Source organism: Pinus tabuliformis, chromosome 5_1, assembly GCF_031772625.1.
Source record: "Pinus tabuliformis cultivar Carrire ecotype Pingquan chromosome 5_1, CPIR1, whole genome shotgun sequence".
Taxonomy (NCBI): domain Eukaryota; kingdom Viridiplantae; phylum Streptophyta; class Pinopsida; order Pinales; family Pinaceae; genus Pinus; species Pinus tabuliformis.
In genome coordinates, this window is record NC_142305.1 from 284,119,206 (window position 1) to 284,137,846 (window position 18,641).

The following is an 18,641-nucleotide window of genomic DNA, read 5'->3' on the forward strand; positions in this document are numbered from 1 at the left end:
TTGTGGCGGGCCACACTATATTAAAAATTGCCCTCACTGAAAGGAAAGTGATCAGATGTCCCAGGTTTATGAAGCCTCCATAGTGGGAGGCGTGGCTTGGACCATACCCAGAATAAATGTTGCCCTCGAGGATCGTCAAGCTGATTACCAGCCAACAATGATAGAATTTGAAGGTAAGATTTTTGATCGAACTGTTTCCATTTTAGTAGACCCAGGAGCTACCTTAAGCTATGTTAGTCCCAAAGTTGTGGAAAATTGTAGTTTGCAAACCATTAAGTTTAAGAATCCATGGTTAGTACAGCTTGCAACCGGGGCTAAAAGACGAGTGCTGGCTAAGGTCAGCAACTGCCCATTAAGGATAGTCGGTCAGACAGTGATGACAGAATTGAATGTACTCCCTCTCGGTTCGTATGATGTGCTGATCGGGATGGATTGGCTGGAAAGGCGGTGGTCTATAATAAACTGCAAGACAAAAACAATTTCTTATCGGGATGAACTGGGAAATGAAAAGGAAATTCAGGGTATCCTGAAACCAGTGCAGATCCGGCCAATTACAGCCTCACAGCTAGCTAAAAGCATCAGGAAAAAATGTCAAATATATGCAGTACAAGTAGGATATGCCAAATCTGAAGATAAAATTGCTGCTATGGGAAGCATACCAGTAGTGCGAGATTTTACAGATGTATTTCCCGAAGAAGTACCAGGGCTGCTGCCCAAAAGAGATTTAGATTTTACCATAGAATTGGTACCTAGTGCAGCCCCAGTGTCCCGAGCACCATACTGGATGAGTGTGCCGGAAATAACAGAATTAAAAATGCAGCTACAAGAGCTGTTAGACAAGAATTATATCCGTCCCAGCGTATCCCCTTGGGGAGCCCCTGTACTGTTTGTTAGGAAAAAGGACGGAACCCTCCGTATGTGCATAGATTATAGATAGCTGAATAAATTGAAAGTTAAAAATAAATATCCACTACCCCGCATTGATGAACTGTTTGATCAAGTGAAAGGGGCGACAATATTTTCAAAGATCGATTTGAGGTCTGGTTATCATCAAATCAGAATTAAGGAGGAGGACATAGCCAGAACAACTTTTCGAACCCGTTATGGGCATTACGAGTTTGTGGTACTGCCTTTCGGGTTGACCAATGCACCTGCGACATTTATGTGCCTGATGAATAGTGTATTTCATCAGTACTTGGACAAATTCGTATTAATTTTTATTGATGATATACTTATATACTCTCAGAATATTAAAGAGCATGAGGAGCATCTTAGACTCGTGTTACAGACACTACGGGAACATCAGCTATATGGTAAATTTAGCAAATGTGATTTTTATAAAGAGCAGATCCAGTATTTGGGGCATATCATCACCAAGGAAGGCATTGTTGTGGACCCTGAAAAGATCAAAACCATAATGGAATGGCCAACACCAAAGGACGTGGCAGATATCAGGTCTTTCATGGGGCTGGCTGGATATTATAGACGGTTCGTGGAAGGCTTCTCCAGGGTTGCATACCCTATCACCTCCTTGCAAAAGAAGGGAAAAATATTTAAGTGGACAGCAGAATGTCAACCGAGCTTTAAACAACTCAAATACCTGCTCAACACTGCACCTATGCTGAGTATTGCAGACCTAGAAAAGGATTACGTAGTCTGCACAGATACAAGAAAAGAGGGTGTAGGTGGGGTGCTGATGCAGGAAGGGAAAGTGATAGCGTATGAATCAAGAAAATTGAAAGAACATGAGCAGAATTATTCTGCCTATGATCTGGAAATAACTGCTGTAGCACATGCACTAAAAATGTGGCGCCATTATTTGGTGGGAAGAAAATTTTTATTGATGACAGATCACCATAGCTTAACTAGCTACTTTAGTCAACCAACTTTAAACGCTAGGCAAGCTAGGTGGGTGGACTTTTTTGGCGGTTTTGATTTTGAAATCAAACACCTTAAAGGAAAAGAAAACTGGGTAGCCAATGCATTGAACCGAAAGGTGCATTGTCTTTATGAAATTGGCATTAGTGAAGGACAGTCTACCCTTGGCAAAGAAATTAAAGAGGCTGCTGAACAAGATCAAATCTACCAACAAAAGAAGCAACTGGTGCAGAACTTAAATATCCACATAATGCAACAAGGTTATGAATTGAATGCAGCAGGCATTTTATGCTACCAGAAAAGAATATATGTACCCAATCAGGGCGATATTAAGGAAAAGATTCTGGATGAATATCATAAAAGTCCTTATGCGGGACATCCGGGTTATCAAAAGTTAATCACCTCGCTTCGGAAGGAATATCACTGGCCAGGCATGAAAAGCGATGTAGTAGAATATCTGGCGCGATGCTTAGAATGTCAATAGGTTAAGGCTGAACATCAACACCCTACGGGTTTGCTACAACCATTACCTATACTAGAATGGAAGTGGGAGATTATCACCATGGACTTTATTACAGGGTTACCAAAGTCCAAGAGGAATAATGACTCTATTATGGTTGTAGTGGACAAACTCAGTAAGTCAGCCCACTTCATACCAGTTCAATCTACGTATCGTGCAGCACAAATTGCAAATGTTTTTATGCAGAACATATTTAAACTCCATGGGCTGCCAAAAACTATAATATCTGATCGCGATGTTAAATTCACATCAGCCTTTTGGAAGACCTTGTTTGAAGGTCTGGGGACTCAATTGAATTTTAGCACCGCTTATCATCCACAGACTGACGGACAGACTGAGCGGGTGAATCAAGTGGTGGAGGACATGCTGAGGTCATATGTGATGCAACAACCCACTCGATGGGAAGAGTATTTACACCTTGTAGAGTTTGCCTATAACAATGGATATCATGCATCCTTGCAGATGAGTCCATTCGAAGTACTTTACGGCTGAAAATGCCGCACGCCATCCAGTTGGGGTGGACCATAAGACAGACTCATGCTGGGTCCTGAAATGTTAAAAGAGATGGAAGCAATGGTTAAGAGAGTGCGGGCTAATTTAAAAATAGCTCAGGACAGACAAAAAATTTTTGCAGATCGAAAAAGGACCTTTAGAGAGTACCAAGTGGGTGAACATGTATATGTCAGAATTCGGGCAAGGAGAAGTACTCTACAATGGAATGGTTGTGCCAAATTGGCACCCCGCTTTTGTGGGCCCTTCCAGATTTTAGCACGAGTGGGGCCGGTAGCTTATCAGCTAGCCCTACCTAGCCACATCCGGGTCCATAATGTTTTCCACGTGTCTGTTTTAAAGAAGTATGTTTATGACCCTAGACACATAATAAGTTGGCAGGATATTCAGGTAAGAAGATGTTGTAAGATAAACATAAACCAAAGATGGATTGTTAAGAAACTGCTAATCTGAATATTATGTGTTTCAGGTGGAACTGGAAGGAGAATTCCTAGTCGAGCCAGTGAACATACTAGATCGGAGAAGGGTCGAGCTGCGGAAAAGAGTCATCACCTAGGTTAAAGTGCAGTGGCAGCACTTTGGGCCAGATGAGGCCACCTGGGAAGATGAGCAGAGCATGAAAGAAGCCTATCCCGAATTGTTTCTGGATGGACAACAACATCGGGACGATGTTGAACTTCAGGAGGGGGAGATGTAATGCCCCTAGTAAATCGATAATGTTTTAAGTAAGGCAGTAAAATTTAACTGTTGACTAAGGTTCTGTTTGGTAAAATTAAAATAACTATGTTGCTACTGCTGTTAATTAATTATGATAATTAATTGTTGCTACTACTGTTTAATTAAGTATGTTGATTAATTGTTGTTAGTAGCTATTGAGGTAGTTGGAAAAAGAAAACCTAACTACCTTCATGAGACGGTTGAGACCCCATAGGAAAAGGGAAAAAGGTTATGCCAAGTCTGGTGGAGATCAGATGGCAGAAAGAAAAAAAAGAGAGTTACTCTTTGGAAACAGAAAATGCTATGTCTGGTAAAGATCAGATAGCATGTGTTTGGAAGGCGGAAGCTTCCTGCACCGCTAAGTCTGGTAAGGACCAGATATCATGACTCTAGTATAGCCAGAGAGTTGCAGACAGTGAGGATCTGCAGAAGTGCTTGGGGGTGGAAGATCAAGGAGGATCTTCCTAAGGTCGGGAGGAAGAAACTTAATAGCTATTAAGGATTTATATATATACTGTGAAATTAATTAAGGTCTATGACAGACTAGATTGTGCATGGCATTGGAAGAATTTTAGTAATTATGCAGGCATTGGTAGAGATGGAAAATGTGAAACATATTGACAACTTTTAAGAACAAGTTTCTGTGCGACTGGCAGAAGGAAGAAAAGGTTAAAATAGATTTTAATTAAAAATCAGAGATTCCATACTGGAACAATTACTGTAGCATAGGTGGCAGTCAAACGGAAAACAGAATACTATGTATATTCATTTCAGCCTACACAGATAAATTGAAAACAATATAAATATTTGTACACAGAGATTCCAAGAATGCTACTGAGGAAATAAGAAATACTGTAATAGATCAAAAACTGATTCAATACGTATACTCTCTAGACCAAACAACTAATCGAAGATCGCAGTATCATCATCTTAACAATGTTTTTTAAGAATGAATAAATCGATAACGAAAATACTCCAGTGCTCGAAGAACAAAGGAAGCGCAGCGCCCACATCATATACATAAATGAATGATAACAGACATTTCAAACAAATCAAGAATGAGCCTGTAAAGAAAGGCCGTAGCCTGTGTGAGCATTACCGGGCAGCCAGCGAGGGCTTCCGAAGTCGAAGCCGGCAACCCATATTCTCCAACAAGAAATAGTAAAAGTAAACAAAAAAAACATAGAGATATGTTTCTTTAATTAAATTTAAAGGAAAAACCTCCGAAGAGACAAGCGTATCCAGTATACACAACGAACAATAGAAACTTTGAACTGAGGTGAGACTCTGTCCATAATAAACCAGCAATGTTTTTTTAAAACAAAAACTGAACCGTAAACAATTCTATGGAGAAACTCACAATACATTATCCAGCCAAAGTTTGACTAACATTAATAATTGATAACCCTCGAAAATGAAACAAATTATACAGTAAACGTCGGGTATTAAATGCAACCCAACTAGGGTTTCCGCCTGGTCTATTTTGCACAGAACCCAATTAATTTACAAAGCAACAAAGACGGGAAAACCGTTAATTTTGCTCATGGAAGGAAACCCATAAAACAACGGATGGACTTCCATGCACAAGCATAGCTCAGATAGCCTGCCAAGAAGGACAACGGCTCAGTCCGTTACCCAGGGTATTTCCTCAAATGTTAAACCACAGAAGTATACAACTCTTACCCGGAACATGGAGTGAGTATGGAAGGAAGAACAGGTCCTCCATCGCGCGCCGGCCACGGCAACGAGACTCCGCACTTGAGACTCATTCAGAAAACAAGAAAAGTATAAGATTTAACTTTGTGAAGGTAATTAAACAAAAAGAAAATGAACTGTAAATCAAGTTGATATTCACCTAGGTGAGTGGCTTACCATGACCGAGGACGGAAGGCAGAGTTCCTTCCGCACAACAGACTGCCTGAAGGAAAGTTCTCCTGTGCAAAATGCGAAGTGCCAGAGAACTGTGAATGACAGAGGATCATTCTAACAATGAACTGCTAAAGAATTTTCCAAATGCATAAAAGGCTTTCAAGGCATACCATTGACCCCTGGATCGATTTCAACCATCGATTTGGACAGTTTCATCTCTGCCGTAGGATTGAATATAGAAAACCTAGGAAACAGCCATCATATGGTAAGTTTGAGGTATGTTTCAGGCAACATTAACTCCTGGAGTCCTGAGCACGCGATAGCACATGGAGTCGACAGGCCAATCGTTCATCATGCCAGATGGACGATGTGGAGAAGGCCAGTTGGAAAAGCATCAGTTGCCCGAGTGATTCTCTGCAACATTCATTGCAGGCCAGCGTAAAGCATTAACTCGATTAAAGAAACCACTATATAGCCATTCATATTCCATAGTACCAACGAGCAAATTCATATAATACCCATTGTACCGTATAAAATATTATTGACAGTCGAATGTTGATTCTTGAGATTGGAACATAGATACATTGTTAATGTTTACGTGCTATGGTTAACATAGATATGTGCTATGATTAGCATAATTATAACTTAGCACTAATACCTTTCCTATGTTATGTAAATAAATTATAAATTCCTTATTGCATTCGAATGATTAATGTTAATTATACTATTATTAAGGTAAAAAAAAATTACTCCTGTGTTGTAGTGTTACATGACCAATACAGAATAACAAGCTCAGATCATATTAGACCTCAGTTAACTTCAGGCTCAGCGTGAGGAACAACTTACATTCTTCTTGGTTTTATAATTATTATACTTTTTTTATTGAGTAATTAATATATTTTTATTTTTAATTAATTATAAAATTAATTATAATTTAAATATTATTTATTAATAAAAATGATTTATTATTTTGTATATTTTTAGGTATTTTATTTATTTTCTTAGAATAAGAAGTTTTTACTTTTAAATATTTCTTTATTATGAAAAGATATATAATTTTTTTATATAAAAATCAACTAATTCTGTATATAATTCATTACTTAAATTTTAACTAAAAATTATAAATGTCCTCGCAATATCTAATCATAATCTTATATATAATATTTGATATGAACTTTGAATTCAAGGTTTAATTTAATTTCATATAAAAAATGTGGTGGTCTAACTTAGAGGGGAAATCACATTTTTATGACATCTTTTTAGTTAATTTTAATATAAATCTGACAAAAAAAAAATTAGAATTTGTTTTTAAGTTGTTTAAAGACTAGAATTTGAGTTCCCAAGGATTTCTTCAGATGTAGAATCCATTTATGCATTCGAAAATGTGTATTAAACGTAAGAAAGGTTTACAATCTTTCCTAAAATTGTTTTGATATGAATTATTTACTTTATGATAAATTTGAAATAAAAAAGCATATATCATGATAATGATGATGATGATGATTACGGTCCACTAAGACAAATGTGGTATATAACACCTCAAGAAAAGAGAGTTTAACTATCATTCTTCGAAATCTTGTTTCCGTGATAAAAAAGCACCGAAATAAATGTTCCAAGATCGCTATAGTTGGTTTGGCTTAATACGTCAAGATGATTGGAGGTGTGATTGATGATAGGGAATTGGGAGTGGATAGGGGCAAGAGCGGGGTAATCTGAAAGGAAGTGCTTTTCATCTTCCACCTTCTTAGTATCCCAAATCTGACAAATTCTATCATCCTAGGAAACCTTGGGAGTAGACCACCACCCAGTCTCACTCCGAAGCTCATGAGTGTTAGTTCTAATCCTCGCAATGTTCATTTGCTTCTTAGTGATATTCAACATAGAGAGATAATTCTGATTATCAAGATTGAGGTTGATCACCTCTTTATAGTACCTTAGCATCCTTTTACCCTAAAACTCCTTAGAATCCCACATCTTGTCCATAAAACTAGAGGTAATAGTATCTTTGATATTGTCCATGCTTCCCATGATGATCTCCTCCTTAATCTCCAAAGGTTGAGCCAAGACTGAGCATCCTGATGCCACCCGCGCTTAAGGTGCATGTGTGTGTTTTGTCTAAAGTTAGAAGCAATTTTTGGGAGCCTCTTGGGTTCCATATTGTGAAGTTGCTTCTTGTACATCAGATATCTAAACATGGTCACACTTTCAATGTGGGACATGCCAGCATCGATCAAGAGGATAGGATAGGGAATATTTCCCTTGATCTTGAGGTTATAGGTTATGAATTTCCTTTGGATCATCTCAATCTTTCTCCACGACTCCCTAGATATACTGCAACCCCAAACTTCACATCTGTATAAGATAAAAGGTGTGATGAGAGTCTCAAAGAAGAACCATTTTTTACTCCAAATGTAAAGATCAACTAACTTAAAATAGTTTTCAAGCTCATAATATGCTTTCCAACCTTCAATAATCTTTTTCTCGATGCTATAAATCTAATTGAGATGATGAGGAAAGTGAATGCCCAAATATTTATAAGAAGAAACCTGCTCAAGACAATGGCTATGATATATGAAACTACCACAGGTGATATTTTTGGATTTAATGTTCATGACTTTAGTCTTGTCAACATTAACTGTCATACCCATCTTCGAGTAGTAGACATGAAGAGTCTTTCGCTGTTTGTCTAGGTCATCATGGCTCTATAAGAGTGATATCATCAACATAAAGGAGAGGAGTAATGATAATACCTGTGAGCTCACTGCCTTTGCAACCCAAATTTTCCAGATACTCCTATAGTTTATCGATATAAATACCAAAAAGGGTAGGGGAAGGGGACAACCTTGTTTAATCCTGATATTACATTTAATATCTTTAGACCACCCTTTGTTGGTCTTAAGCTTGGTAATGACAGTCTCATCGAGGCGAATCACAACAATCCTTAGTTTAGGATGAACCATTATCTCTTCAAGCCTCTCCCACAGCTTATCTCGGGGGACAATGTCGAAAGCTATCCTAAAGTCCACAAAACAGAAAAAGGTATCAATTTTACTATTGCAACATTCCTCTGCGATGTTCCTAAGGGTGATAAGGTGGTCAATGGTCGAGTGATGTCTCCTAAATCGAGCTTGCCCTTTAGAAATTTTACCCTAGTTCTCAATCCAAAGGCTAAGATTATTTTCCAGAATGAGCCCATAAAGCTCGTCTAGGATGTGGCTAATAATAGCAGTCGTATAGTTAGAGAGATTGCTTTTGTTCCCATTTCTTAGGATGGGCACAATAACAGTTTACGTCCAAAGCTTAGGGAAGCCATGTTTTACACCCAAATTGAGAACCTTGTGGAGATGAGGAATGAGGATAGATTTTCACATTTTAAAGATCTCATTTGGTAACCTTCAATATTTTTGGCTTTCCCATTGACAAGCTTATTAATCAACGTTTTCTAGAGAAAAAATATCAACCTTAATAGGAGTGTTTAAGATGGTGCCATGGTGCCCATGGTATCGAGGGAGTGATAAAAATTCTTAAGATAGTTATCCCACTTTTCTAGAGGGGCATAATGAGTGTTTTACAGAATGAGTATCTTTAATTTTATGAACAAGCACATTCCGAGGCAATTTTGAATAAAACCTTTTATTGAAATTACATAGCTATAAATTAAATAGTTAAATTTATTTCCATTATATTTTAATAAAAATGAGTAAATTAACATTAAAATTAAAATTAGTTTATTCTTATATAAATTTTTTGTAAATTTCACTTAAATTTTAACTTATATATTTATTAATTAAATTCTAATAATTTACATTATTTTAACCCAAATTTATCTAAAATATAAGAAAACATGAGTTCTTGCATAATCCCAATACCCTTATATATATATATATATATATATATATAGATATATGGGAATCTTATCTAGGCAATTAGTAGCACACCATATCGATTCTTATAATACTTTTGCTTATTGTTGTACACATATTTGATACCAACCATATCGATTCTTATAATACTTTTGCTTATTGTTGTACACATATTTGATACCAAGATGAAGAGAAGCATATGTAGTGGATTTAATATAAACCCTCAAATTCACATGTTTGTGGGTAATCCTAATAATTATCAATTGATTGTCATAATCAAGACAATTTTTTACTTTAATTCAATTACACTTAAATTACTATAAGTACTAACTACTATGTAGTATCTGTTAAATTTAAACTAAATAAAATTATTGTTTTATAAAAAAACACAAAACTATTAATGTAAAATTTATTATTCTAGGTTTTTATTATTTATAATAAAAATATGTTAACTTAACCAATTATAATGAAAATTATTATTTTTTAATGGAATGGAAAGTGTTTATTATCTTTTAATGAGAATATTTATTATTTTACAATAATATCATGTGAGTCATTTTAGCTTTTATAATAAAATTGTGTAGGCTAAGAGATTAGTTTAAAATTCAACCGATTTTAATCGAAAGACATTTATTATGTTATAACTAAAATTGTGTATTTTTTAGAAAGTAGTTTAATTCAATAATATAATTTGTTTTAAAAATAATTTATTTAAATAATATTAGTGTTGTTGCCATTTAATTAACTTTTATTAATAATTTAAAATATAATATCAATAAAGTTAGAAAATTAAAGTTGGAGAAGTGAGAGAAGTTGGAATTATATGGAAAGTATTTATTATTTTATAATAAAATTGTGTAATTTTTTTTGTATTGTTTTTGATTTGAAAATCATGGAAATTTGGGTAAGATTTTGATAAAATCTATTATCCAAAATATGATTTAGACACTGCCACTGCAAGATTTTTTTAATTTTTTTTGTCAGAATTTCAAGTAATAACAATTCCTCTCTAACCTTTTTCAATTTTGGATTACATCTTCATGTCCAACTTCTCATCCCAATCAGGAGATAGCACAAGATTTAAACTCAATACTTCCAATCTAGTAAGACTTCATTTCCACAGCTATTATGAATTGAGCTACTTCAAATATATCCTTTATTAAAAAGTAATTTATTTCAATAGTATAATTTATTTTAAAAATAATCTATTTAAATAATATTAATATTCTTCAGATTTAATTAAGTCATATAAATAATTATAATATTAATAAAGTTGATAAAGATAGAGAAGTTAGAATTAGATCACTAGCTTGTGAAGGACAGATCATGGATTTTTTTATATGTGCTGTTAAATATTGAACATATATATGATTATTTTAATAAATATTAAAAGATTAAAATAATAATTATTATTATGAATGAATGATAATATAATTTCATTTTTTATCATAATAATTTATTATTTATGATTTTGTTCCGCATTAATTTTTGGGCTTTCTCCAATCCATTACTTATCAAGCATGAACTCCTAATTATCCAGCGTCGACCATGATTCACAATGCGGAGTAATGATAAGGAAGATACCCGTCTGAAAATTCCACTGAGCATCGCCGTCAGTTGTGGACCACGCGTGGACACTCATAATTATCCAGCATTGACCTGGATGTGAATAAATAATGCGGAGCGATGAAAATACAACTTGCGCATCGCCGTCATTTGTCGACCACTCATAATTATCCAGCATTGACCTGGATGTGAATAAATAATGCGGAGCTATGAAAATACCACTTGCGCATCGCCGTCATTTGTCGACCATGAATGCACACTCAGCCACTAACGATTTAACGTAACGGATTGACAAGGCATAGACGTTGCATATAAATTGTGTGCTATACATGAGGTCCATCGCCTCATTCATTTATGTTATAACATACCTAACTCGGAATTTCGCTTGAAATTTTTTCTCTATTGAAAAACTCTAATTCTGAAAGCTGTTGCACCCATGAGAATCGTTCTATTGGCTGCTGCATATCGGTAGTCCCCGGCTGCTATAAACATGATGAATCTCCGCATTCTCTGCTTCAGGATCATACAGGTACTAGTTTCGTAAATAAATTGGGTAAATGTTTGTTTGGGTATCCGATGTTCGATTTTCAGCATAATGTGATTTAATATGTAATGTCGGTCTTTAATCTTACGGAATATAAATCTAAATTTAAGAGTTGTGTGCACGCAGGTGACCATGGGAGTGTGGAGAACCTGTCATCAAACATTTTGGCCGCCGAACAGGAATTCGAGAACTTCGGAGAAATCAGACACCAGAAGATTCGCATTCGTGTAGAGGTAGGTCTGTTTTAACTTTTATTGAACTTACATCGTAAACTTATACTCATAGTCATCAAACAAGTTATTTTATCATCTCGGATCTCTTTAGACTCAGTTTATTTTTATGTCACAATGCAGGTGATTCTGCAGACAATACCAGAGAAGAACGCACGACCGCACTACTCAGGGACTGCAAACTCCCAGCAGCAGGATAGAAGGACTACACCATGTAACTCTCCAAAACCTGACGACTGTCGTAATTCCGAAAATGTGGGCGAGTGTAGCACATTATGTAATCCTCCCGACACTGACGAGTTGGAAGAATGCGATGAATTTAGTTTCCCCATCCTCATTTGAGATGTATCCTTAGGTTAGATTTTGGAGTTGGGTTCTGTTCTGGCTTACCTTTTAAGGGACAGAACAGTGTATATTTGGACAACCAAATTGTTCGTTGTACTAATTTGATGTTCAGTTTTGATAGCCGCAGAGCAACTCGAAACTAACTTTGATACTCGACTGTGCTTCCCATTGTGACTTCCGTTTTTAAGCAAGTGGTAATTCTCGTAATGGACATTTTTATTTTTCATATTGATCAGTAACTTAATTTAAATTTTTGTTATGAAGTTATGTTTAAAAATTAAATTTGAGTGGAAAAAGTAATAATTCGAATGAGCATCAATAAAGCGCACCAACACATTTTTATTGATTTTAAGAACCTTTTTATAATTTAATATAAGCGAATTAAAACCAATAAAATTATGTTTATAAAAAAATATAATCTACCATATTTAGTTTATTTTTTTATTATAATTGTATAGAATTTATTTAATAATCTAATATAATAGAATTAAAACAAAATATAATTTAATAATCTAATATAATGGAATTAAAACAAATAAAACAATCATTAAAAGGAAAGAAAAGTTCAACATGCTCAAAGCTTACAACATGTATCTATTTACTTCATGTATCCAAAACTCCTGCAACATGTTTATAGAATTTAAGAAACAATTTGATTGATTTTAGAGATCAAATAAGAGTTAAAACTACAGAAAACCCCTTTGGTTACATTCCTTTATGAATCTCGATCGTTCAACTTCTTTCGAAATTCAATTTGGACCAGTAATGACCGCAGAAACTCAAAATAACCATGTGGAACTAGATATTTAATTAAATGTTCTACCGGGAGAACATTTTTGCGCACCTTTAAATGATCTTGTTGGATTCCAGCATCGCCACCAGATTTGCAAATCATTTACACAATGAAAATATGAAGGAAAATAAAAATAATTTGACCTTTTACCAAGAAAGAATCAAACATGAGTCTCTGCTAGCTCACGAACCGATACTATAAATAGACTTATGCTATGTGACTTGATATGTATTCCTCTAGAACGATTGTTATCACTCTGTACATTGAACATAAACTTACATGGATATACAATTCCTAACATTCATTTGCATGTTTTTCAATTAGTACATGATTATATGTGTTTATATATCTTACTATGCGATGGAAGAAATATATATATATATATATATATATATATATATATAACAAATCAAGATTTCTAATTTACCCATTTAAATTGTATTTAGCTAGAGATATGAGATTCTATTTTTTTATTTATTATGCTATATCTCTATGTTAGATAAATTCTTAGCGAAGGAATCATGTCCCAATTCGTTTCGTTAATTCTTAAGTCTATTTCTTCGTCGATCTACAACGCCTTTTAAGCCATGGATGGCTTTGGTTACAAGATAAAAGGCTTGACTAAGGTATTTGGAAGCTCACTATTATTTATCTCACACTTTTATAATATCTTGTGAACAATCCCTTCTAAAAGGTTGAAATGGCAACATCACTAGTGAAAACTCTCATGGATTACCATCGCACTATAGTCAACACACAAGTCAAGACTTATGCCTTGGCAACGTGACCTCTTCTTAAAGGTGAAACCCCACCTGGCCACGTGATCGACTAGGGTGCTTTTTTTCTAGTTGTCTGCAAGTGACAACATTTAAAGTTTTCAGCTGCCTTGATTTTCATCATCTTAAATGGGTTTAGATCGAAATATTTCAATGTTTCAGTTTTATTTTTCTTTGAGATTACTGTTTTACACTCGGAGTATTACCAAAATGTCGGCCTGACCTCTTTTGTTACATGTATGACCTTTTAAAGTTTTTTTATCTTCACGAATTTATGAATTCAAGCTAGTTCCTTCCATCCTTCTTGTGATTTTGTTCGTAGAGTGTTGCATGCTGGTAGCTAAAGATACTTATGCACTAATGCAACTCTAAGGTCTAGATAGGGAACTCCTCTTGTTCATAATTATGAGTGTGTGCGAGTTTGTTACTAACTTACTATGTGTATCGTTTTTTCTCATTGAATTGAACAATTAGCCTTTGTCATTCAATTAGCCTTTGTCCTAGGTCATCTCTTAGGTTAGTTCCAATATTTTCCATTTTACTAGGTTACCAATATTTTTCTTTTTTAATTATTGTTTTTCCATTTTTCTTAGGTTAGTTGAGGCATTGATGTTCACTAAAGGATGAAGCCCTCTTTCCCTCTAATTCCTTCATTTTTTTCTTCATGGGCTAAAGCTTGGTGTTTTCATTTTCATATCATGGCTTTGAAGTCTGAGATGGGTTTTTCAATGTTTTAGGATGGAAACATTGCCTAATTTTCTGTTTATCCTTAACCCTAGAAAGGAAGACTATATTGTTTTTCCATTCAAGTTTTATATATTAAAAGTAAGCCTCTGCCCTTCCTTCTTCTACATGGTCAAGGTTTTCAATTTTTTTCCAAAATATCACCGATGTACTAGCCTATATGGTAATATACATAATTTATTTATTCCTTGCAATAACTTCTTTTTTCTAAAAAGAAAGGTTAGATTTCCCCATCCTATTTAAGTTACAAACAATTCTTCACTAATAGAATATGGTTTTGTCCCTAGGTCATGACTCTTAGTGGTCGCTAATTCTTTTTAGATAATTTCATATATTCGTAACCCTCCCGTTTTATCCAAATCAATATAAAATATTCTTTTTTTTTTCCATTCAATTCGCAATCTAATATAATTATTATTGAATTCAGGTTAGTTCCAGTCTTTCATTTCAGCTTATTTATGTTCTGTATGTTCATATTCTCCCGAGGTACCCATCAAATTAATTCGTTATCAATGTTTCTCTATTGTAGGGTTGTTGACATGACATGTTGAATGTAGGCCAAATTATGGCCGGAGTCATGTTTAGGATTACGTATTCTAGTTACTAAGAAACTTATATAACTGTATATACATTTTAGAAGATTCACTAATTGAGTCTACGAACTACACTATTGTGGGCATGGAACTACACTATTTTGGGCATGCAATATGATTAATTTTAATTTTATAGAATAGGTCTTATGTAACTTTTAATTCATACTTAAGTTTCTTATGAAGTTGTTTTTCATAGCAATGTCAAGTATAATTTGGCACCAGAGTATATTTATATATATTTACATATTTTATATTTTTATTTATAATTATATATAGTAACAATTTTTCTTAACTTGTATTAGAAACTGAGACTATGTAACTTCTGTTAAACTCCGACTTAATTTTTTTCTTTTTTCAAAAAGTGTTTTTGTAACTACAAATAATATTGTCCAGCAACTCAATTTCCATCACAAGAAAACACTCTGTATGATTTATTGCTTCCATGCAAGTTTAGAAATTAGGCATGTTTATGTATCCAATCCTTGTCTCTTAGGTTTGAACGTAATTGTGTTTTAGCATGCCTTCTTTGGCTATTTAGAAAGGAGAAATACTAGATCTAACCTACATTATTAATTCCACTTATTTATCGACATATATCTCAGATAATCATGAAAAATCCTTGTTCATAGAAGAATATTATAATACTTGTATAGTGGCTTCTGGGTTTTATTTTTCTATTTCTCTAAAGGATTCCTTTAGTTAGTCATTGTTACAATTATGTAATATACAAATTTATTTTTTTTTAACCTCAGTAATATTAGTGTTAATTTCATTTGCAGTGGCATTGTAAAGTTAGAAACCCAATTTTGTGACCCAATATGAGACATGTCAATTTTTTTGCCTTCGCACTGTGATCTTTTTTTAACGGTGACAGCTAAACCTCACCACGTGACCGATCCTAGTAAGGACAATTGAGATTTATGTTTTATGATGTTATTGGTGATTTAACACTAGCGTTGGGAGGTTAGGGTAACTATCCCCTTCTTCGATTGTGTGGTCATTCACACCCTGGTGCTTTGTCATTGGTGCTCTGCAAGTGGAAAGGTTTAGAATTTTTATCTTTCCTTATGGAAAGGTTTAGAGTTTTTATATGTCCTTATGGAAAGGTTTAGAGTTTTCATCTGCTTTTTTTTTCATCATCGCAAAGGTCTTTACATGTAAATCTTTCCATGTGGTAGTTATATTTTTCTGTGAGATTATTGTTATACACTCATAGTGTTACAAAAATGTTGGCATGGCCACTTTTGTTACATGTATGACCATTATGATTTTTCTTCTCTTCGTGAATTTATGGATTCAATCTAGGTCCTTTCATCCTTCTTGTGATTTTTTTCCCAAGAGTGTTGCAAGCTGGTAGTTAAAGTATTTATCCAAAAATGTAGGTCTAGGTTTCGGATAGGAAACTTGTGTCTCATTCATCTATGTATGAGGATGTTAGTTTTTGTTACTAACTTGGTATGTGTATGGTTTTCTCCCATCGAATGGAACACCTAGCATTTTCCCTTGTGATCTCTTAGTTAATATTTTATTACGGTCCTAGTATTTTTCCTTTCTAATTTTTGTTTTTAGAATTCTTCTTAGGTTAGTTGAGGCATTGATGTCAACCCTCCTTCACCCAAATTACTTTCTCTTTTCTTCACATTCCAAAGCTTGGTGTTTTCTGATTATGGATTCTAAAGACTAAGAGGGGTTTTATAGTGTTTTAAGTTAAAAGAGAAGATTAATTTTTTTTCAATAAATAGTATATATTGATAATAATCCTCTACCCTTCCCTCCTATAAGATCAATGTTTTCATATTTTTTCGAAAATTTCAATAATGTACTCGCCTAAATGGAAATTATAAAATTTCTTTATTCCATGCCCTAACATATTTTTTTCTAAAAACAAATTACATTTTCCCTCTAGCATTTAAATTACTTACAATTATTCACTAATATAACATGGTTTTGTACCAGGGTCATGGATCTTAGTTTCAATATATTCATAACTCTCTTTTTTTACTCAAATAAATATAAATTACTTCTTGTTCCATTCATTTTGTCATATGATATAATTCCTATTGAATGTAGGTTAGTTCTAATCTTTCCTTGAGGTTATGTAAGGGAAGTGTATTTAGATTTCTTTGTGCTCGAATTCTCCCCAGGTACTCATCATCTTACTTGTTTATCATTATTTTGTCGCTAAATTATGATAGCCCAGCCCTGGTGACGTGGACACAGCCACGTGACTCACCTCAGTCCCACGTGGTCACTTGTGCGCATACAAATATCTGCCCCCAATCCGAGGCGCATTTACAACAATTATCTGCCGGTTTTGGGTATGGTCACCGGCTCGTCCCGTTGAAAAGGCTTCCCGCCTATGTTAAACCCTTAAGGGTTATCCTCGGCTCATTTACACTCTGTATTTCTACTGTTACACGCTCCGTGTTGTTGTGGCGATGCTCTTTGTGCGCTAACCCACCGAATCCTTTGCTCCGTCACTGGTTATGGTCCTGTTTGAGATGCAAATCCTTCACCTTCGCTGCTGCCTTCAATGGTCTGGTTCGGAAGTCTGTGGTAAGGGTTTTATACTTTCATGGATTCTGTGAAGATATCCTCTTGGTTTCCAACTTCTGAGCTCCAATTTTGTGCAGGTGTTTGCAACCACGAGACTGTCACTCTTCCGAACTCAACCTGGCCTCGAGGTAAACTCTTGTGCTATGTTTTACCCTTCTCTGTCACCTGTTGTCGACACTTACAGGTTTTTGTGCATTTCAGCTTGTGGAACTGGTCTATGTCTCGGCAGTCTCCGTCGACCCTTGGGTAAGTCCGCAATTCTCTTCCACTCGCACCTTGCTGTCTTTACTTCTCTCACTTTGATGTTTGTTCTGGTTGTAAAACGCACTAATTCATATTGTTGTTCTGTGCAGGTTGGCTAGGAGACCTGCTCACGAGGGTTTCAAGCTTGCAGTCTTCAACTTTCTCCAACCCTGGTACCCTTTGTGACCGGGTAGGGTTTACTCCTGTTCCAGCGTTTCTATAGTTTATACAATGTGGAATTAGCTGTAGTTTTCTGTTGGTTAGATTCTGTAGGGTTAGCCGTGCCCCTTTGCTGGCGTTTACAATCTCAGGGTTTCGTTCCTTTGTGTCATTATATGACCTCCATGCAACAAGGTTTTGGACTTTATACTATTACGGTGGTGCCGGATTTGATATATGATTCTGTGTTATTTGTCGAACTGTTGTTTATAAAGACTTATGAAATGCTCTATTAATGGAATCAGTGTGGTTTGAACTGTTACCTCTCTTTAATAGTCGTTGTATTTGATTTGTAAACGGCCGTGTTGCTCTTTGTGTTTGCTTGCGGGTTCTGTTCTGTTATGGCCGCAACCTGGGCTTACTACGATGCCTGTATCGTTCCTTTATTCTCGCAATACTTTGTATGCATATGCTGTAAACTTGATCGCCTTACGCTGCCTTGCCTGCGTATTAGTTCTGATAATATAGTTTATGGTTTTTGGCTCAATGCCTGTAATGCTCTAGAATTTCTAGTTACAGCATGATAACTTCGTTCTATATCAATTTATTTCTAAAATAACAAATGCTTTGTAATGCTCAGATGTACAATATGGAAGAGTAATTAACAGTAGTTTATATTCAGAAAAGAAAACAATATTTCTGTTACAGAGGGTTTTTGAAGTATTGTCTTGCTGC

The 18,641-nt window shown here is 35.0% G+C and overlaps 1 protein-coding gene across 1 annotated transcript; it reads left to right on the plus strand.

Moving 5' to 3' along the window:
- Window positions 1-376: 376 nt before the first annotated feature.
- LOC149164466 (uncharacterized) lies at window positions 377-3,469 on the plus strand. The gene is made up of 2 exons (XM_089429488.1): window positions 377-914; window positions 3,378-3,469. The coding sequence occupies exons 1-2, from the start codon at window positions 377-379 to the stop codon at window positions 3,467-3,469; spliced, it is 630 nt and encodes a 209-aa protein (XP_089285614.1).
- Window positions 3,470-18,641: the final 15,172 nt, after the last annotated feature.

Bases quoted from the DNA above. Each gene is read 5' to 3' on its own strand.
- LOC149164466 (XM_089429488.1), top strand. From the start codon at position 377: ATGACAGAATTGAATGTACTCCCTCTCGGTTCGTATGATGTGCTGATC. The intron at 915-3,377 runs GTATGTGCATAG...TATGTGTTTCAG, and splicing joins GAAAAAGGACGGAACCCTCC to GTGGAACTGGAAGGAGAATT.